General features: G+C 37.7%; 1 protein-coding gene and 2 pseudogenes across 1 annotated transcript in view; 1 reads left to right on the forward strand and 2 right to left on the reverse strand.

Annotated features, from left to right (window-relative positions):
• The window catches only part of AXDND1 (axonemal dynein light chain domain containing 1), a 171,501-nt gene that overhangs the window by 88,377 nt on the left and 60,185 nt on the right, over positions 1–22,939 (forward strand). The window contains exons 16-17 of the mRNA XM_065532054.2: positions 453–687; positions 17,557–17,755. Coding sequence (XP_065388126.1) covers positions 453–687; positions 17,557–17,755 — 434 coding nt within the window. The remainder of the gene's footprint in view (positions 1–452; positions 688–17,556; positions 17,756–22,939) is intronic.
• Positions 2,978–3,900, reverse strand: LOC102122561 (myocyte-specific enhancer factor 2A pseudogene; annotated as a pseudogene).
• Positions 11,188–12,530, reverse strand: LOC102144955 (heterogeneous nuclear ribonucleoprotein A1 pseudogene; annotated as a pseudogene).

Raw genomic sequence — 22,939 nt, forward strand, 5'->3', positions numbered from 1 at the left:
CAGCACTTGGACTTGGGTTTAGACAGATAAACAAAATGTGAATAAAACACAACCTGTATATTCTAGGCACTTTCCCAGTCTAGTGGGGATCATGTAAACAGATATATTACAACCTTACGAAAGCCAATAGTAATTAAACATGCTTAGCTTTATAGGACTTAATTGCCTATCTCTACTTTTTTTTTTTTTTTTTAACCACACAGAATTTAATATAATGATTTTCATCCTGGTAAACTATGGGTTATCTCACAGAGTATCAAAATTAGTTTAAATTCGTTTTAATTTAAAAAATAAGATATATGTCATATACCATCTCTTTGGAGCATAATAATAATAGGATATGCAACTCCAAAATAATTGGGAGTCACTGGGGAATAAGCATTAGGTAGACCTTGATAAAATCATTAGTGGATAGATAATATGCTACTCTTCCTCTTCCTTTCACTCTTTAGATGCTGAATGAGAAAAAAGAAGAGTTTACTGGGGATGTTCTACTGTCAAAATATGATACTCTCAAGATTATTAAACATTTACAGGAAAACTGGACAGATATTGGGCTTGGGATATTTAATCGCCATAAAAGTTTGGAGGGGGAGTTGCCATCAGAGCGACAGTACATGGAGGAAATTATCAAAAACATACAAAAACTCTACAAAGAATATGAAATAAGAATAAATGGGGACAATGGTAAGAAAATACTCATAATAATTAGATTTCTTGGTATAACATGTTTCCACAATTATTATTTTCAATACAATTAATATTTAAAAGTAATACATGCATATAGTTTTAAAACAAAGCAAAATAAGCAAAGCATTGAGCATCACTTTGAGATATAATTTATATACTTTATGATTCACCTATTTAAAGTGAATCAATGATTTTTAGTATATTCACAGATGTGTGCATCCATTACCGCTGTCAGTTTTAGATTATTTTCATCAAAATAAGCCTCAAAAGAAACCCCATACTCTTTAGCTCTCACCCTCTTACTCCCAACATCGTCACTTCATTCGTAAGTTTGCCTTCTGTCTCTATAGATTTCCCCGTTCTGGACTTTCATGTGAATGAATTCATGTACTGTGTGATCATTTGACTGGGTTCTCTCACTTGGTATAATGTTTTCAATGTTCACTCATGTTTTAGCATTTATCAGTACTTCACTCATTTTTATGGCCTAATAATATTTTGTTGTATGTATCTATCACATTTCATCATATCATCTGTTGGCAGGCAGTGAAATTATTGGTCATTTGATAACTGTATCTTTAACTTTTTGAAGACTGCCACACTGTTTTCAAAGAGGCCACATCATTTTGTATTCCTACCAGCAGTGTATGAAGGTTCCACTTTCTCTGCTTGCTTGCTAGAACCTGTCTCACTTTTAAATTCTGGCCATACTAGTGGGTGTAAAATAAAATCTCACCGTGGTTTTGATTTGTGTTTTCCTGATGACTACTGATGTCAAGCATTTTTTAAAGGTTTATTAGCCACTTGTATATCTTCTTTGCAGAAATGTCAGTTCAGGTCCTTTGCCATGTTGTTTTTCTAAGACAAAAATTGAGATTTATGCTATTGATTTATAACATGTATAGAAAGAAAAGCAATTTTCCAAGGTTTCATACTACCAGAGAACAGATACCATTGTTCAACATTGATAAATATTGTGTGTTATTGTGTGCTATTACCACTTGTGTTAGAATTCTAGACAAATGTCCACCAGCTGACAATGTAACTCTTTGAAAATGTCAAACAGAATGAGACCTATCTGAGATATTAGTCTGTGAAATAACATTCTATATAAGTGGTTCTCAAACTTTAGTGTGATTAGGGATTTGGTGAAGAATGCAGATTCCTGAGCCCTGCCTCCAGTCTTCTTGGTACACTGTATCTACAGAGATACCCATAAACTGGCAATTTTAGCAAGCATCCCACGTGATTCTGATGCCAGTGGTCTACATATCATACTTTTAAAAAAATGTCCTTTATTGGGAGTTCATTAGTAGCTAGGTCTAACATAAATGTAAAACACCCTTTCACACACTCTAATGATTCTTTGCCAATATTTTATTTAGGTTGTCTTTTTATTATTGAGTTATAAGACTGCTTAATATGTTCTGAATACAAGTCGCTTTTCAGATATGTGAATTCTAAACAGTTTATCTTTTTCTGTGGGTTGCCTTTCCATTTTCTTGATAGTGTCCTTTTTTTTTTTTTTTTTTTTTTCTTAACAGAGAATAAATAAGTCATGTTTAATGCTTCTAGCCTGGTAAAAGAAAAAATTAAACATAATCTCTCTATATTTTACTTTTTAAAAATTGATTGAAAGTATGTTACATGTTAATGGGGTACATGTGAGTATTTGTTACATTCATAGAATGTGTAATGAGCAAGGTCAGGGTATTTGGGTATCTATTATCTTGAGTATTTATCCCTCCTATGTGTTGGGAACATTTTAAGTCCTCTCTTCTAGCTACTTTGAAATATACTCCATCTACAATGTTGCTAACTATAGTCACCCTTCTCCCTTACTGAATACAGGGGTATATTTGTTCTATCTAAGTGTATGTTTTTACCCACTAATCAACCTCTCTTTATCCCGTCTCCCACCCACACACCTTTCCCAGCATCTGTTATCATTCTATTCTCTATCTCCACAAGATCAGTTTTTTTAGGTCCCACATATGAGTGAGGACATGCAGTATCTATCTTTCCATGCCTGGCTTATTTCGCTTCACACATTAACCTCCAGTTCCATCCATGTTCATATTTAGCTTTAATTTTAAATAACCATTAAGTGAATTTCCATAATCTGATTTTTGTGTATTTAAAATAGTCTTGTCTCTTCAAATACTAATTTTGAATGGAAATATTCATTGGGAATAGGTGTAGATTCTACAGTGGCACAGAAAATTCCAAAGGAAGCTACAGACTATGTAAAAAATACGTGTTTTAAACAATGAAGTTGAAGAAAGGTTCAACTTACTAGAGGAGGCATCATGCCCTTGCTTGAAGAGGGGATAACAACTCAAAGGTCTGGTTTTCTACTGTTCATTCCAAGATTACCGCCACCTGGTGGAGGGGGAGACTTTGTAGGCGTGACTTTGCCTAAACTATTTGCACCAGTAGCTCCAATCAAATTTGGAGAAGCTCTTGAGTTTACAAATCCATTCCCCACTGGGCTGCTTCCAGCTCCATTTGGCACTGTGAGGTCTGTAGTACCCAACCTCCCACCTGCATTGCCAGTACCTGGTGGTCTCTGAGGAGCTCCATGGGACACGTGTCTTATAATATGGTTGATGTGGAGAGAGCATGTTTGAATCTGTTAACGTTGAGCTGGCTGCCAAAGATGGGGACACGAGTGAACTCCCTGGGTTAGTGTAGGACAAAGCATTGGGGCTGGTCACTGGAACTGTGACAGACATTGAAAAGTTCTGAGGTGGCAAACCAGGTGCGATGCTATGATTCCACATCATATTATCAAATTCCTCACTAATTTTTTTATATTTTTCTGTATGTGGAGTTAGCACATATGAAGTATCAGGGTCTGACCTGTCGCACCCTCTGTGTTCCTTCTTGTTCAGAGCCTCGACAATATCCGGGTTGGTTCTGCTTTCATAAGGTTAATTCTATTCTGTATACTTGAGAAGAACTTTCTCCGTATCAGTGCTAGCATATTGGAACAGTTTGTTAGAGCTGTTGAAAGTGCACAGTCACAGAGCACACTAAGTTCATAAGCTTTCTTCATTAATCCAAACTTTCTCTTTGTAAAAGTGACCTGTCGGTTCCTTTCATCCATTATGCGTGTGATTTGTATTTTCTTCTGCACCATTTTCAGTCACCTTTCCTTATTTCCTTATATTCCAAATATTTAATACAAAAGTTAATTTTCTTCAATACCGTAATGCATCGTACACAGCTTCTATTATTTCAGCTTCTACTCCAACGGGTATAGCTGAAATTTTCTACAAGATCGTGTCTCCCGGCGCACACACGCCGCAGCCTGGGCCGGCCGCCAGCGCTCACGCGCTGCCTGGAGCTGCCTCCTTCAGCCTGGGACTCGCGTGGACATCCCGATAGTGTCTTTTTAAGTACAAAAGTTTTTAATTTCAATGAAGTCCATCCAACTTACCGATTTTATTTTCTTTTTTGTTTGTACTTTTGGTGTCATATCTAAGAATCCTTTGCTAAATTTAAAGTCATGAAGGTTTTCGCTTAGTTGTTCTAAGAGTTTTATAGTTTTGCTTTTATATAATGGTATTTGATCCATTTTGAGTTAATTTTTTTTTTTTTTTTTTGAGACAGAGTCGTGCTTTGTCATGTAGGGTGGCGTGTAGTGGCACGATTTTGTCTCAATGCAGTCTCAGCCTCCTGGGTTCAAGCGATCCTCCCACCTCAACCTCTGAGTAGAATGTCGACTAATTTTTTTTTACTTTTTGTAGAGACAGGGTCTCACCATGTTGCACAAGCTGGTCTCAAACTTCTGGGTTCAAGCGATCCTCCCACTTCAGCCTCCCAAAGTGCTGGGATTAGAGGCATAGGCCACCACACCTGGCCTTGGGTTAATTTTTATATATTGTGTGAGGTAAGGCTCTAATTTCATTCTTTTGCATGTGGATGTTCAGTTGTCCTAGCACCATTTATTGAAAATAACATTCTTCCTCCATTTAATAGTCTTGGCATCCTTGTCAAAAATCTGTTAACCAGAGATCTCTGGGCTTATTTTGTACTCTTAAGCCTATTCCACTAATGTGTATGTTTGTCCTTGTGCCACATTGTCTTGATTACTCTTGCTTTATAGTAAGTTTCAAAATTGAGAAATGTGAGTCCTTTATTCTTTTTCATGATTGTTTTGGTTATTCTGCATCTCTTGAAATTCTATATGAAGTTTATAATCAGCTTATCAATTTCTATGAAGAAATCAGCTTCTGATGGAGGGATTATGTTGCATCTGTAGATTTGTTTGGGGAGTATTGCCATCTTAACAATGTTATATCTTCCAATCCATAAATGTGGATTTTTTTCAATTATTTAGATATTTTTCAATTTCTGTTATCAATGTTTTATAGTTTTCTGAGTTTTATATTTCTTTTGTTAAATATTTTTTGAGTATGTTATTCTTCTAGATGATGTTGTGAATGAAATCTCAGTTCCATTTTCAGATTGTTCATTTAAAGTATATAGAAATAGAATTGATTTTGTATATTGATCTTATATCCTGCCATGTTGCTGAACTCATTTATTCTAATAGTTTCTGTTTTTTTAGTGGATGACTTAGGATTTTCTCTTTATGAGATCATGTTACAGTGAAGACAGGGTTTTACTAGTTCCTTGCCAATCTGGATTCTTTTTTTTTTTTTTTTTTTTTTTTTTGAGACAGAGTCTTGCTCTGTTGCCCAGGCTGGTGTGCAGTGGTGCGATCTTGGCTCACTGCAACCGCTGCTGCTGGGGTTTAAGCGATTCTCCTGCCCTAGCCTCCCCAGTAGCTGGGATTACAGATGTCTGCCACACGCCAGGCTAATTTTTGTATTTTTAGTAGAGATGTTGACCGGGCTGGTCTCAAACTCCTGACCTTGTGATCCACCCATCTCAGCCTCCCAAAGTACTGGGATTACAGGTGTGAACCACTGTGGCCTGGATTCTTGTATTTAATTTTCTGGCCTAATAGCCCTGGCAAGAACCTCTAGTACAATGTTGAACAGAAATCATGGAAGCAGATATTCTTGTCTTATTCTTGTCCTTAGGGGGAAAGCATGAGTCTTTCCCCATTAAGTGTGGTGTTAACTGTGGGTTTTTCGTAGATGCCTTTTATCAGGTTTAGGAAATTCTGTTCTATTCCTATTTAATTGAATTCTTTTACATGAAAAGCGTGGGATTTCTAAAAAATGCTTTTTCTGTATTCATTGAGATAATTTCATGGCTTTTGTCTTTTATTGTATCAGTAGGATATATTACATTGATTTTTGGATATTAATCCAATCTTCCTTGCCTAGGATAAATCCTACTTGGGTCTGGGAGTGATGGGTCATGCCTGTAATCTCAGTGCTTTGGGAGGCCAAGGCAGGAGGAATTCGAGAAGCCAGGAATTTGAGACCAGCCTGGGCGACATAGTGAGATCCTGTGTATATAGCTACATAGCTACTGAGAAGGCTGAGGCAGGAGGATGCCTTGAGCCCAGGAGTTTGAGGCTGCAGTGAGGTATGGTCACACCACTTTACTCCAGCCTGGGTGACAGAGCTCTGGAGACACTGTCTCAAAAAAACATAACCTACTTGATCATGGTATATAATTCTTTTTATATGTTTCTAGGTTTGGTTTGCAGGTATTTGGTTGAGGGGTTTGCATCTATAGTTATACAATATATTTATCTGTAGCTTTTCTTTCTTGTGATATCTTTATCTGGTTTTGGTGTCAGTATAATACTGGACTCATGAAACGGGCTGAGAAGATTTTCCTCCTTTTCTGTTATTTTGGAAGAGTTTGTAAAGAACTGGTGCTAATTCTTTTTGAATGCTTGATAATATTTAGTGGTAAAGCCATCTGGGCCTGGGCTTTGCTTCATAGGTAGGTTTTTGATTATTGACTTGATCTGCTCTTTAAAAGGTCTATTTATATTGTCTCTCTTTTTTTTTTTTCTTGAGCCAGTTTTGGTTGTCTGTATATTTTTAAAAAATCATCCACTTTATAATCCTTTTTATTTCTCCACAGTTGGTAGTAATGCCCCTTTTACGTTTCTGATTCTAATAATTTGAGTCTTAATTTTTTCTTGGTCAAACTAGCTAAAGGTTTATCAATTTTGTGGATCTTTTCAAAGAACCAACTTTTGGTTTTCTTGATTTTCTATATTGTTTTTCTATTCTCTATTAATTTTCACTGATACGGTGAAATATGGAATATGGTTTGGCTGTGTCCCCACCCAAATCTCATCTTGAATTTCCACATGTTGTGGGAGGGACCCTGTGGGAGATAATTGAATCATGGGGGCAGGTCTTTCCCATGTTGTTCTCATGATAGTGAATAAGTCTCACCAGATCTGATGGCTTTATAAGGTAGAGTTTCCCAGCACGAGCTCTCTCTTTGCCTGCTGCCATATACTTAAGATGTGACTTGCTCCTCCTTGCCTTCCACCATGATTATGAGGCTTCCCCAGCCACATGGAACTGTAAGTCCAACAAACCCCTTTTCCCATATAAATTACTCAGTCTCCAGTATGTTTTTATCAGCAGCATGAAAATGGACTAATACAGTAAATTGGTACCAGTAGAGAAGAGTGCTGCTGAAAAGATACCTGAAAATGTGGAAGCGACTTTGGAACTGGGTAACAGGCAGAGGTTGAAATGGTTTGGAGGGCTTAGAAGAAGACAGAAACTTGTGGGAAAGTTTGAAACTCCCTAGAGACTTGTTGAATGGCTTCGAACAAGATGCTAATAATGATATGGACAATGAAATCCAGGCTGAGGTGGTCTCAGATGGAGATGAGGAACTTCTTGGGAACTGGAGCAAAGGTGACTCTTGTTATATTTTAGCAAAGGGACTGGCAGCACTTTGCCCCTGTCCTAGAAATTCGTGAAACTTTGAACTTGAGAGAGATGATTTAGGGTATCTGGCAGAAGAAATTTCTAAGCAACAAAGCATTCAAGAGGTGACTTGGGTGCTGTTAAAGGCATTCAGTTTTAAAAGGGAAACAGAGCATAAAAGTTTGGAAAATTTGCAGCCTGACAATGTGATAGAAAAGAAAATCCCATTTTCTGAGAAGAAATTAAAGCCAGCTGCAGAAATTTGCATAAGTAATGAGGAGCCAACTGTTAATCCCCAGACCATGGGGAAAATGTCTTCAGGGCATGTCAGAGGTCTTCATGGCAGCCCTTCCCATCATAAGCCCTGAGGCCTAGGAGGAAAAAATGGTTTAGTGGGCTGGGCCCAGGGTCCCCATGCTGTGTGTAGCCTAGGGACTTGGTGCCCTGTGTCCCAGCTGCTCCAGCTGTGGCTGAAAGGGGCCAACATAGAGCTCAGGCTGTGGCTTCAGAGGGTGCAAGCCTCAAGCCTTGGCAGCTTCCATGTGGTATTGAACCTGTGGGTGTACAGAAGTCAAGAACTGGGGTTTGGGAACCTCCACCCAGATTTCAGAGGAGGTATGGAAACGTCTGGATGCCCAGGCAGAAGTTTGCTGCATGGGTGGGTCCCTCACGGAAAACCTTGGCTAGGGAAGTGCAGAAGGGAAATGTGGGATCAGAGACCCCACACAGAGTCTCTACTGGGGCACAGCCTAGTGGAGTTGTGAGAAGAGGGCCACTGTCCTCCAGACCTCGGAATGGTAGATCCACCAACAGTTTTCACCGTGCACCTGGAAAAGTCACAGGCACTCATTGCCAGCCCATGAAAGCAGCCAGGAGGGAGTCTGTACCCCACAAAACCACATGGGTGGAGCTGCCCAAGACCGTGGGAGCCCACCTCTTGCATCAGTGTGACCTGGATGTGAGACATGGAGTCAAAGAAGATCATTTTGGACTTTTAAGATTTGACTGCTGTCAAGGCATGCTGGCTCACACCTGTAATCCCAGCACTTTGGGAGCGTGAGGTGGGCAGATCACCTGAGGTCAGGAGTTTGAGACCAGCCTGGCTAACATGGTGAAACTCCATCTCTACTAAAAATACAAAATTATCTGGGCATGGTGACACGCACCTGTAGTTGCAGCTACTCAGGAGGCTGAGGCAGGAGAATCACTTGAACCCAGGAGGCGGAGGTTGCAGTGAGCCACGATTGTGCCATTGCACTCTAGCGTGGGCAAAAAGAGCAAATCTCTGTCTCAAAAAAAAAAAAAAAAGATTTACTGACACTCCTGCTAGATTTTGGACTTGCATGGGGCCTATAGGCCCTTTGTTTTGGCCAATTTCTCCCATTTGGAATGCTTGTATTTACCCAATGCCTGTACCTGCTTTGTATCTAGGAAGTGACTAACTTGCTTTTGATTTTACAGGCTCATAGGCAGAAGGGACTTGTCTTGTTTCAGATGAGACTTTGGAATGTGGACTTTTCTTTTTGTCTGTTTTTTTTTTTATTATTATACTTTAAGTTCTAGGGTACATGTGCATAACGTGCAGGTTTGTTACATATGTATACATGTGCCATGTTAGTGTGCTGCACCCATTAACTCGTCATTTACATTAGGCATATCTCCTGATACTATCCCTTCCCCCTCCCACTACCCCACGACAGGCCCCAGTGTGTGATGTTCCCCACCCTGTGTCCAAGTGTTCTCATTGTTCAATTCCCATCTATGAGTGAGAACATGCAGTGTTTGGTTTTCTGTCCTTGCAATGGTTTGCTGAGAATGATGGTTTCCAGCTTCATCCATGTCCCTACAAAGGACATGAACTCCTCCTTTTTTATGGTTGCATAGTATTCCATGGTATATATGTGCCACATTTTCTTAATCCAGTCTATCATTGATGGATACTTGGGTTGGTTCCAGGTCTTTGCTATTGTGAATAGTGCCACAATAAACATACATGTGCACGTGTCTTTATAACAGCATGATTTATAATCCTTTGGGTATATACCTAGTAATGGGATGACTGGGTCAAATGATATTTCTAGTTCTAGATCCTTGAGGAATCGCCACACTGGACTTTTAAGTTAATACTGAAATGAATTAAGACTTTGGGGGGACTGTTGGGAAGGCATGGTTGGTTTTGAAATGTGAGGACATGAGATTTGGGAGGGGCCAGGGACAGAATGATATGGTGTGACTGTGTCCCCGCCTACCCACCCCACCAAATCTCATCTTGAGTTCCCATGTGTTGTGGGAGGTACCAGGTGGGAGGTAATTGAATCATGGGGGTAGGTCTTTCCCATGCTGTTCTCGTGGTAGTGAATAAGTCTCATGAGATCTGATGGTTTTATAATAGGGTGTTTCCCTACACAAGCTTTCTTCTCTTGTCTGCCTCCATGTGAGACATGCCTTTCACCTTCTGCCATGATTGTGAGGCCTCTGCAGCCATGTGGAACTGTAAGTCCATTAAACCTCTTTCTTCTGTGAATTGCCCAGTCCGGGGTATGTCTTTAGCAGCAGCATGAAAATGGACTAATACAGGAGCCTACTACAGGAATAAGTTGAGAAATGATGAGGTCCTATCCTAAGACATGGGAATGGAGAAGAGGAAAGAAAAATAAGAGAGATTTTAAAAATGTAGGCTACACAATTCTGTGTGTGAGAGAGAGTATTGTAGGATGGCTGTGTTCCTGATTTGCACTGTAAATGGGTCATCCAGTTTATTAAGATTAGAGAATAGAGGAGAAGGAAAAGTATGGGGGGGCAGATTATGTATTTAGTATTAGACGTACTGACTTTCAAGTAGCTGTGGCACAATTAAGTGGACTTGTTCAACAGGCATATTAGGAATGTGGGAGAAAAATCTTGGATGAAATTTTGGAAGATGCCAGGCGCGGTGGCTCACACCTGTAATCCCAGCACTTTGGGAGGCCGAGGCACGTGGATCACTTGAGGTTAGGAGTTTGAGACCAGCCTGGCCAACGTGGCGAAACCCCATCTCTACTAAAAATAACAAAAATTAGCCAGGCATGGTGGTGCATGCCTGTAATCCCAGCTGTTCAGGAGGCTGGGGCAGGAGAATTGCTTGAACCCTGGAGGTGGAGGTTGCAGTGAGCCGAGATTGCACCATTGCACCCCAGCCTGGGGAAGAGAGCGAGACTCTGTTTAAAAAAAAAAAAAAAAAGAAAGAAATTTTGGAAGATATTAGTGTATGTTTTAGTTAAAGCCATGAATTTTGATGAGATCACCTTGTGGGAAAAATATACATTAGGTATAAGTAAGGACTAAGAATGGATCCCCAACATTTTAAAGGGTAACAACAGATAGAACAATAGAGATAGGGGGAAACCCAATGGAATTGAGTCATAAGAAGCCAGCTTTGGCTGCATCCCATGTTTTGTATATTTTTTATTATTTAGCTTTAGACATAGTTGTTTTGTTTTGTTTTTAAAGACATTTATTCAGTATCACAATTAGACTATTACATTTAGCAATCAACAGCATGGGTGCAAAAAAAACCAAAAAAACAAAATAAAACTACATTAAAACCCTTTGTTGGAATGCTTTACACTTTCCACAGAACACAAACTCAAATACCCTGTTATACAGTTAGTCACAAATACAGTCCTCAAGTTTTTTGCCCATACTCATCAGTATTTGTCTAAAACATGTCTTCTTTGTAGCACCTAGGCCCTGCCGTCACTGTGCTTAGATGAGTTCACAAATCTGTTGTAACCTGTAGCTTCCCTGTCACTTCTCTGGATCTCCTCTCCTGCTAAGCTTTGTTTCCTAATTAAAATCTTCTGCCACTGCCATAGCTACTGCTGCTACTGGAACTGCCATAGCCACCTTGATTTTGTGGTTTGGCAAAGTATTGGCCTCCACCACCGTAGGGGCCAGAAATTCTGCCTCCGAAGTTTCCTTCCTTCATGGGTCCAAAACTTGAAGACTGATTGTTTTAATTGCCAAAATCATTGTAGCTTCCACCACCTCCAAAATAGCTTCCACTACCACTGCCAAAGCTGCCTCCACCTCCGTTGTTATAACTGTCATAGCTGCCACTCCCACCATAGCCACTGCCCTGGCTTCCATAACCCCGTCCACCACTTCCATAGCCTTTGCCTCCTCCACAGTAACCAGGGCCACCTTCTCCATAACCACCATCATTACCAAACCCATTATAGCCATCCCCACTGCCACCATATCCATCACCACCATGGCTGCTACCAAAGCTACCACGACCACTGAAGTTTCCTCCATGACCAAAGTTGTCATTCCCACCAAAACCACCTCCATGACCACCACCAAAGTTTCCAGAACCACTTCCACCTCTTTGGCTGGATGAAGCCCTAGCCATCTCTTGCTTTGACAGGGCTTTCCTAACTTCACAGTTGTGGCCATTCACAGTATACTATTTCTGAATGACAGTCTTATCCACAGAGTTACGGTCGTCAAAGGTTACAAAGGCAAAGCCCCTTTTCTTGCCACTGCCTCAGTCAGTCATGATTTCAATCACTTCAATTTTTCCATACTGTTCAGAATAATCTCTTAGGTGATGTTCTTCGGTGTCTTAATGCCACCAACAAATATCTTTTTCACAGTTAAGTGGGCACCTGGTCTTTGAGAATCTACTCTTGAGACAGCTCTCTTTGGTTCCACAACTCTTCCATCCACCTTGTGTGGCCTTGCATTCATGGCTGCATCTGCCTCCTCCACGGCGGCATATGAGACAAACTCAAAGCCCTTGGAGCGCTTGGTGTTTGGATCTCTCATTACCACACAGTCCGTGAGCGTTCCTCATTGCTCAGAATGGCTCTCCAGGCTCTCATCAGTTGTTTCAAAGTTCAGCCCTCCAATGAAGAGCTTCCTCAGCTGTCTGGGCTCTTTAGGAGACTCTGACTTAGACAAGACGGCTGGGAGAAGAGAGACTTTAATGATGCTTCTTTGGCGGTGTCCAGGGGCAGAAAGGCAAGACATAGTTTAAAATTTCCATTATGGTTTGTCTTTTGACTCAGGATTATTTAGAATATTTCAAACACTTCAAAATTTATTTTGTTCTTAGTTTCGCTTCCCCCATACTATGTGTTATTTTGTTTGTGTTTCAGTTCTTTTTACATATTTAAATCTTACAAGACATTATTTTTATTTCATATAGTCAATATTCATTTATATTGATCTACATATTCATATTTTCAATTTGTCTAAGACAGATACGAGTATTCAAATACAATAACCATAAAAAAGCTGTAATTTTTTGCTTGTAAGGAGGGGAGAGCTGTAATACAGTGTACAACCTCTCTGAACAAAGCAAGAGATATTCACACAGAAGCATGGAATTCCGAGACTGAAAAACTTTAAGAAACAAGAGTATTTAGAGATCGTTTTACTTTCAGCCATGGATACCTTGTATTTGGAGTGAGGCTGTTGTTACTTGATGACTTTCAGGCATGTGGTAACTAGAATAGGATTGTTGCTAATTGGCTGACATTCTGAAGTGAAGAAATGTCATGGGCTGTTTTTCTCTTCTTTTCTTTTCTTTTCTTTTCCCTCTCCTTTCCTCCCTCCCTCCCTCCCTCCCTCCCTCCCTCCCTCCCTCCCTCCCTTCCTTCCTTCCTTCCTTCCTTCCTTCCTTCCTTCCTTCTCCTTTCTTTCTTTCTTTTTTTTTTGAGACAGAGTCTCACTCTGTTGCTGAGGCCTGAGTATAGTGGTATGATCATGGCTCACCGCAGCCTCAAACTCCCATGCTCAAGTGATCCTCCCACTTCAGCCTCTCAGGTAGCTGGGACTACAGGCGCATGCTGTGACTCCTGGCTAATTTTTTTGTAGTGATTGGGTTTCGTCATGTTGTCCAGGCTGGTCTCAAACTCTTGGGCTCAAGTCATTCACCTACCTTGGCCTCCCAAAGTGCTGTGATTATAGGCGTGAGCCACTACGCCAGGCTGATTTTCTTTTTTATTCCTAGCTTCATAGCTAAGTTTTATTTAAACTTTAAAGAACATATAATTTTAAGATTCTTAAATAATTCAAAGCCTTAGAACAATATGGAAAATCCTCCAAATTGTTTATGAACCCAGAAAATCATTATATCAAAACACAATAGAGTACAAATAAACCCATCAATTTTCTGTTATTTGTGACAATAGATGCAAACATTCTAAATAAAATAATAATTATTATTATAGCTTAGCAAAGATTAAAAACAAAACATTTTAACCAAGTAGGGTATACTCCAGGAATGCATGAGCGATTCAACATTAGAAAGTTGATCGGCATAATACATTTCATAAAAATATTAAGAGAAAAAACTGTATGAGCATATAAGAGATGCTGCAATTGTTTTGTTAAAATATAGCAGTTATTCCCAAGAAAAACTCTAAATTAAATATCCCTAAAAGAAAACTACATAAATATAATACTATAACAACTTATCAAAAACCAATAGTAATACCATGAATGGAAAAACACTAAAACTTTATAATTAACCTCACAAAATAGATGAGGATGCTTGATAGCAACATTTTTATTTTTTTTTAAGTGGTTCTAGAAAATGAAATAGTAGAATAAAGTAAAATAACAGATATGAACATTGGAAAAGAAAGATAAAGTATTTCTTTGTGCTGATGTTATAGTTACATACTTAGAAAATCTGAAACTATAGGAAAAAAAGATTAAAATCAGTAAGACAGTTTGGTGAGGAGACTGAATCAGAATTAAACAAATAAAAGTAAATTGTTTTTCTCTACTTAAGCAATAAAGCACCTAAAAATGAGAATGGGAAAAGTCTTTCCAATCCATTAGTTTTTGTCACCTCAAGAATACATTCTTTAAAGGAAGCGCTTACCTATATTGTCCAGGCTGGCTGGCCTTGAACTCCTGGGTTCAAACAGTCCTCCTGCCTCAGCCTCCTGAGTAGCTGGAACTACAGGTGCATGCCACTATGCCTGGCTAGAATATATTTAGTTGTTTAAAAGGCACAGGTTCTATAGGAAGAAAATTATATATGTATTATAATACATTTTCATATTCTTCTAAAATTAATACATAGGATAAGATAATATTTATATGACAAAATAAATGCTCATGAAAAAGTTTAAAATTGATTTTGTGATTACTTGTTTAGGGCTTGAGTTTATGGCCAAAGAATAACTGGTCTTTTCCTTTTGTGAATTTGTAGAGTAAGATCCTTTTATCCTCATATTGCTCCCTTCCTACATTTGCATTTGTCTATCTGGGATAATTTTCTTTTTCCTTGAAGAAATCTCTTTGGTATTTTCTACAGTGGTGGGTCTGCTGATTATTTTTTGTTTAAAGGCTTGCTTTCTTTTCCTTTCCTCTCCTTCCTTCCTTCCTTCCTTCCTTCTTTCCTTCTCTCCCTCTCTCTTTCTTTCTTTCTCTCTCCCTTTCTTCCTTCCTCTTTTCTCTCTCCTTCTTCTTTCTTTTCTTTCTTTCTTTCTTTCTCTTTCTTTCTTTCTTTCTTTCTTTCTTTCTTTCTTTCTTTCTTTCTTTCTTTCTCTCTCTCTCTCTCTCTGCCTGCCTGCCTTCCTCTTTTCTCTCTCCTTCCTTCTCTCTCTCTTTCTTTCTTTATCTTTCTCTCTTTTTCTTTCCCTCCCTCCCTCTCTTTCTTTCTTTCTTTTTCTTTCTTTCTTTCTCTCTCTCTCTCTTTCTTTCCTTCCTTCCTTCTTTCTTTTTTCTTTCTTTCTTTTTTTCCCTTCTTTCCTTCCTTCCTCTTTTCTCTCTCCTTCCTTCCCTTTCTTTCTTTCTCTCTCTCTCTCCCCTTCCCTCCTTCCTTCCTTCCTTCCTTCCTTCCTTCCTTCCTTCCTTCCTTCCTTCCTTCCTTCCTTCCCTCCCTCCCTCCCTTCCTTCCTGTTGTCTTTTCTTTTCTTTCTTACTTCTTTTTTTTTTTTTTGAGATGGGGTCTCATTATGTTGCCCAGGCTACTCTTGGTCTTGAACTCCTAAGCTCAAGCAATCCTCCCACTTTGGCCTCCCAAAGTGCTGGAATTACAAGCATGAGCCACTACACTGGGCCTTAAAGCTTATTTTCTAAGAATTCTGATTTGCCAGTGATTTTCTTTTAGTGTGTTAGTTTAACCTGCTGTTAAACATTCACTGATTTTAAAATTTTAGTTATTACATTTTTCAGTCCTAGAATTTATTAACTTTTATCTCTGCTGAAATTTTCTATCTTGTCATTTAATAACTTGAAAGTTGTAGTCACAGTTAAAGTCCATGTCTGGTGATTGGATAGTATTTGGTTCTCCTATAGTTGTATTTTATTATCTGTATTTTGTCTTGGTTTTGAGTCCATTCTTTTCATATTTCTATTTCTGATTGAATGTTGGACATTGTGTGTGAAGAGTTTTAGGGATGATACTATATTTCATAAGAAGGATTTTACTTTTTCTTCTGGCAGGTCATTCAGTACAGGGACAGATCACCTTAGTCCAAGCAGGGACTGAGCTGAAACGAAATCTGGCCTTGGGCTTTCTGAGGGTTGTTCTATTTCTGCTCCACCTTTATTCTTAAGATGTACTGCTTCAGAGAATTAGGGTTCCCAAGAGAATCCTGGTGTTACCAGGACCTCTACTCCTTAGCAAATTCTGGACTTCGGTTTTGTCCACTGTCCCACCCCTGAGTTAGAGTGACTTAATATCCCAAATTTCCATGAAAGATACTGAAGTTCCATCCTCCAAAACACATGAACTATATTACAAATCCATTAAAGCATTTTTGCTCAGTGCATCATGTGTTTCTTAAGAATCCTTCTCAGTAAAGTGTCTCAGGTAACCCTGAGCCATTGACTGGCACAATTGTTCAATATAAAACTACACTATAAAAGCTACATGGGGAAACACAATTACATTTTCTATGGCAGCAATAATATAGTTATTGATAAAATGGCAATACTTATCCATATCAACCCTCTGTATCTGCAGGTTCTGCATCCTCAGATTCAATCAACCATGAATCAAAAATACTTGAAAAAAAAATACAAATAAAAACACAATATAGTATAATAAATATCACATAGCATCTGCATTGTGTTAGGTAATATAAGTAATCTAGAGGTGATTTAAAGTATACAAGAGGATGTGCATAGGTTATATACAAATACCACATCATTTTCTGTAAGGGACTTGAGAATCCATGGATTTTGGTATCCGTGGGGGTCCTGAAACCAATCCCCTGTAGATACTGAGGGATGACTGTAAATAATGGGCAGAGAAAAATAAGGTAGCAAATGGTTTAAAATAGAAGCAATCAAAATTATGAATGATGGTGAAATTAGCAGATCATTTTGAATACTCCTGAAATATCAAAATTTACTGATGAAGGAAGCCAGTGAAAATATTTTCATCAAGGACAAGAAAAAGTTTCCTTTTAAATCACTTGTCTTTATATAACTTTGAGATGGGAGTGTTTTCATTTCATATTTTGCAAATGAATAAGAAAAAGGGTATTTTGCCATAATCTCCTAGTGAATCAGTCTGCTGGATCCACATTAGGATACACACTCAAGTTTTGTTCAGAGCAAAAACTATAAACTTTATGAAAACCTGATCAATAACCTAAAAAATGACTCAAGAACTATGATAACCTATTTTCATTTGTTATTCACTATCCCATAATCATGAAGAAGCTGATTATTATCATTGTCCTCTTAAAAGAATGACGTAGTGAAGTAAGGTCTTTTACAGAAAACTATAGTTGATAGTTTCTGGGTTTAATGCATTTGATTCTCAGCTGAAAAGACAAGAAATTAAGGATATAAACTGTCATTGAAAAAATAGTTTGTTAGTCATAAAAGCACCAATTATGCAATGCTTATTCATTAAACCATTTATTAAGAAACTGCTTTTTGTAAGGTTCTCTGCTAATCAAGCTGTAGGATAATAAAAGGTTTTTAAAAGATATGCCCTTGCTCAGTAGGATTTTTAAATTTGGTATTAAAATAGTAGTCTTACAAATACTTCTAAAAATTAATGCTTTTCTTACTTTTCTAGGTTACTCCAAAATTCTTCCAATTTTGATTAGTTCTCTTGACTTCTGTTCTTTCAAGTTGGAAAACCTGGAGTTTCCTGATACACCTCTTGAAGAATGGCAGGAAATAGATGAAAAAATTAATGAAATGAAATTACAGTTGGATTTATTGTTAAACCTTACTGGTATTGTTCCACAGCACATAGACATGGATTCTGTTTCGTAAGTCCCCATAACTTTCTTTTGCTTTGAGAGAATTTTCCTAAAGCTTTATTACAATATAATTCATATATCATATAATTCCCTTTTTGAAAGTGTACAATTCTGTGGTGTTCGGTATATTTATAGATATAAGTAACCATCACCAGTCCATTTTAGAATATTTCATCACCTCAAAAAGAAGACTTATGCACTTTAGCTATCATTCTGTAATCTTCCATCCTCTCCCACCATCCTACCCCCAGCCCTAAGCAACTACAAATCTACTTTGTCTTTGTTGATTGAATTGTGAACTTTTTTTTGTTTTTGATATGTAGTCTCACTCTTGTTCCCCAGGCTGGAGTGCAATAGCGAGATCTCGGCTCACTGCAACCACTGCCTCCTGGGTTCAAGCGATTCTCTTGCCTCAGCCTCCTGAGTAGCTGGGACTACAGGTGCCTGCCACCACGCCTGGCTAATTTTTGTATTTTTAGTAGAGATGGGGTTTCACCAGGCTGGTCTCGAACTCCTGACCTCAGGTGATCTGCCCGCCTTGGCCTTCCAAAGTGCTTGGATTACAGGCATGAGCCACCGCACCCGGCCTGTTGTGGACATTTTATTTGAAAGGAATCATTGTACTATGTGGTCTTTGTGTCTAACTTCTTTCACTTAGCATAATGTTTTCAAGGTTCATCCATGTTGTGGCATATTTTAGTATTTCGTTTTTATGACTGAATCATATTCTGTGTATGGATATACCACATTTTATTTATTCATTTGTCCATTGATAGACATTTGGACTGTTTCCATAGTTTGACCTTAATGAGTAATGTTTCAATACACATTGATGTGCATGCTTTTTGTGGACAGACATTTGTTTTCATTTCTCTTGGGCATATATTACCTAAGGAGTGGAATTGCTGGGTCATATGGCAGTTCTATTTTTAATAATTTGAGGAACTGTCAGACTGTTTTCCAAGGTGTTTTTGGAAAACCTACACAATTTTACGTTCACATCAGCAGTGCATGTGAGTTCTGATTTCTCCACATACTTGCCAATACTTATTATCTGACTTTTGATTCTAGCTATAATAGTGGGACTTAAATGATGTTTTATTGTGGTTGTGATTCACATTTCTCTAATGACAAATGATGTCAAATGATGTGAAGAATTGTTTCACATGCATATTGGCTATTTGTATATTTTCTTTGAGGGAAATTTTTTCTGTGCTGTTGTTGTTGCTTGTGCTGGTTTCATAGCTAAGAATTCTTTGCCAAATCCAAGGTCATGAAAATTTACCCCTATGTTTTCTTCTAAGAGTTTTGTAGCATTTGCTTTGTTACATTAAGGTCTTTGATCCATTTTAGTTAATTTTTGTATGTGGTATGAGGTAAGGGTCCAGTTTCATTCTTTGCATGTGGGTATTTAGTTTTACCAGCACTATTTGTTGAAGACTATTCTTTCTCCATTTCATGGTATTGACATTTTTGAGGAAAATCAGTCATGGATTTATTTCTGAATGATTAATTCTATCATGTTGATCTATATGTCTACCCTTATGCCAGTAACACACTATCTTACTTATTCTTGCTTTGTAGAACATTTTGAAAATGGAAAATGTGAGTCTTTCTACTTGACTCTTCTTTTACAGAATTATTTTGGCTTTTCTGGGTACCTTGCAATTCCATATAAATTTTAGAATAAGCTTGTTAATTTTACAAAGCCATTAACTGGGATTCTGAAAAAGAATTTGTTGGAGCTGTACATCAGTATGGGAATATTGCTCTCTTAAACATGTTAAGTCTTCAATGTGAACATGGGATGCTTTTCCAGTTATTTGGATCTTCTTTAATTTCTTTCCATGATATTTTATGGTCTTCTGAGTATAAGCTCTACACTTCTTTTGTTATGTTTACTCCTAAGTATTAATGTTATTGCAAATAGGATTTTTAAAACTTTATTTCAGATAATGTTTATTGCATGTGTATAGGAATACAATTGATTTTTAAAATATTGATCTTACATCCCAAAACCTTGATGAATTTATTTATTAGTTGCAATCATTTTTTAAAGGATTTCTTAGTATTTTCTATACAAAAGATCTTATCTATAAATAGAAGTAGTTTTTTTTTAATCTAGATGCCTTTGATTTCATTCTCTTGCCTAATTGCTTTGGCTGGAACCTCAATACAATGTTGAATGGAAGATGTTGTTCCTATTCTTAGGGGAAATGCATCCAGTCTTTCACTATTAAGTATAATATAGTTGTGGGTTTTTCCTAGATGCCTTTTATTGGATTTAGGAAGTTTTCTTCTATTCCTAATTTGTTGCATGCTTTTACATAAAAAGTTGTTGGATTTTGACAAATGCTTTTTCTACATCTAGTGAAATGATCATGTGATTATTTTTTTCATGTTCATATGATGTATTACATTCAGTTTTTTGGATATTAAATTAACTTTGCTTGCATAGGATAAATCCCACTTGGTAACTGTGTAAAATACTTTTGATCAGTTCAGGATTCTGTTTGCTAGTCTTTGCACTGATATTCATAAGAGACATTGGTCTGTTTTCTTTTCATGTGATGTCTTCGCCTGATGTTATATCAGTGTAATACTGCCTTCATGAAATGAGTTAGAAGTATCCCTCCATCTTTATCTTTTGGAAGATTTTGTGAAGAATTTGTGTTGATTCATCTTTGGCTCTTTGGGAGGATTCAGTGGTGCAGCCCTCTGTGGGTAGGTTTTTGAAAATTGATTCAATCGCTTCACTTGTTAAAAGTCTACTTATATTGTCTATTTCTTATTGAATCAGTTTTTTGTGTGTGTTTTTCTAGATATTTGACAATTTCATCTAAGTTATCTAATTTGTTGGCAAAATTGTTCATTGTATAATCATTTTTATTTCTGAAAGAAGATCAGTACTAGCATCCCCTCTCTCATTTCCAATTCTAATAATTTGAGCCTTCTCTATTTCTCCTGGTCAACTTAGCTAAATCTTTGTTAATATTGCTGATCTTTTCAAATAATCATCTTTCATTGATTTCCTTTAGTGTTTTTCTATTCTCTATTGTATTTATTTCCACTGTAGTCATTATTATTTCCTTGCTTTCACTTTCTTTACATTTAGTTTACTCTACCTTTTCCATAGTCTTAAGGTGAGCTGTTAGGTTATCGATTTGAGATTTTTCTTCTTTCTTAACATAGATTTTACAGCTATAAATTTCCCTCTAAGGACTGCTTGATATGTTGTGTCTTCCTGAGTCTTCATTTTCTTTTTTTCTTTTTTGAGACAGAGTCTCACTCTGTCACCCAGGCTGGAGTGCAGTGGCGTAATCTCAGCTCACTGCAACCTCCGCCTCCCAGATTCAAGCAATTCCCCTGCCTCAGCCTCCTGAGTAGCTGGGATTACAGGCATGTGCCTGTAATTTTTTTGTATTTTTAGTAGAGATGAGGTTTCGCCATATTGGCCACGCTGGTCTTGAAATCCTGACCTTGTGATCCAACCACCTCAACCTCCCAAAGTGCTGGGATTACAGGTGTGAACCACCACACCTGGCCTGTGTCTTCATTGTCATTAATCTCAAAGTATTTTTATGCTTTCTCTTGTGGTTTTTTCATTGACCCATTTGTTATTCAGGAGTATGTTATTTAATGTCCACACATTTGTGAGTTCCCCATTTCTTTCCAGTTATGGATTTCATTCATTTGTGTAATTTCATTCCATTGTGGTATGAGTATATATTTTATATTATTCTAGCATTAAAATTACTGAGGTTTGTTTTATGGTCTAGCATCTTGTCTATCCTGGAGAATTTTCCATGTACACTTGAGAAAAATGTATATTTCATTGTTACTGGAGAAAGTGTTCTAGAGATGTCTGGTCTAGTTGGTTTATAGTATTGTTAAAATCTTCCATTTCCTTATTTATCATCTGTGTGGCAGTTCTAACCATTATTGATAGTGGGATGTTGAAGTTTCCAACTATTATTCTTAAATTGTCTGTTTTTTCCTTCCTTTCTCTTGGTGTTTGCTTTGTGTCTTTTGGTACTTTGTTATTAGGTGCACACATGTTTATAATTGTTATATCTTCTTGATGGAGTGATCCTTTTATAATTATAAAATATCCTTCCTTATTTTTAGTAACTTTTTAAATTTTAAAATCTATTTTATCTGCTATCAGTACAGCCACAGGCAGCTTTATTGTGGTTACTGTTATGTATCTTTTCCTTTTATACTATTATATACCTTTTGCTTTTAATCTATTTGTATATTTGAATCTCATGTGTGTGTTCTATAGAGAGCATATAGTTGATTCATGTTTTCAGTCCAGTCTGACAATCTCTGCCTTTTAATTGGATTGTTAAATCCATTTACATTTAATGATATTATTGACGTGGTTGGATTTACATCTGCCATCTTACTGCTTGTTTTGTTTCATGACGTCTTTGTTTTTCTGTTTTTCTTTTACTGTTTTTTTGTATTGAATGAATACTTTCTAATGTAGAATTCATTTCTTTACTGATTTTTCACTACATTTAAAAAGTTTTTTTAATGGCTTCTCTAGAGTTTACCCTAAACCTCTTAATTTATCAGAATCAGCTTCAGATTTATACTGGCTTAATTCCAGTGACATATAGATGTGTTACTTCTATCTAGTTTGATTCCTTTTCCCACCTTTTGTGGTATAATTTTATACACATTACATCTCTTAATATTTGATATGGGTTGGCTCTGTGTCTCCACCCAAATCTCATCTTAAATTGTAATCACCACATGTCAATGGAGGAAGGTGATTAGATCATGGGAGCAGTTACCCCCATGCTGTTCTCTTGAGATCTGATGGTTTTATATGCATCTGGCATTTCCCCTGTCTGCATGTACCTCTGTCTTTCCTCCTGCCCTGTGAAGAAGGCACTTGCTTCTTTTTCCCCTTCTGCCATGATTGTAAGTTTCTTGAGGCCTCCCCAGCCATGTGGAACTGTGAATCAATTAAGCCTCTTTTGTTGATAAGTGACCTAGTGTTGGCCAGGTGTGGTGGCTGACGCCTGTAATCTCAGCACTTTGGGAGGCTGAGGTGAGTGGATCACTTGAGGTCAGGAGTTTGAGACCAGCCTGGTCAACATGGTGAAACCCTATCTCTACTAAAAATACAAAAATTAGCTGGGCGTGGTGGCAGGCACCTGTAATCCCAGCTACTTGGGAGGC

The sequence above is a fragment of the Macaca fascicularis genome, chromosome 1 (genome assembly GCF_037993035.2).
Source record: "Macaca fascicularis isolate 582-1 chromosome 1, T2T-MFA8v1.1".
Lineage (NCBI taxonomy): Eukaryota > Metazoa > Chordata > Mammalia > Primates > Cercopithecidae > Macaca > Macaca fascicularis.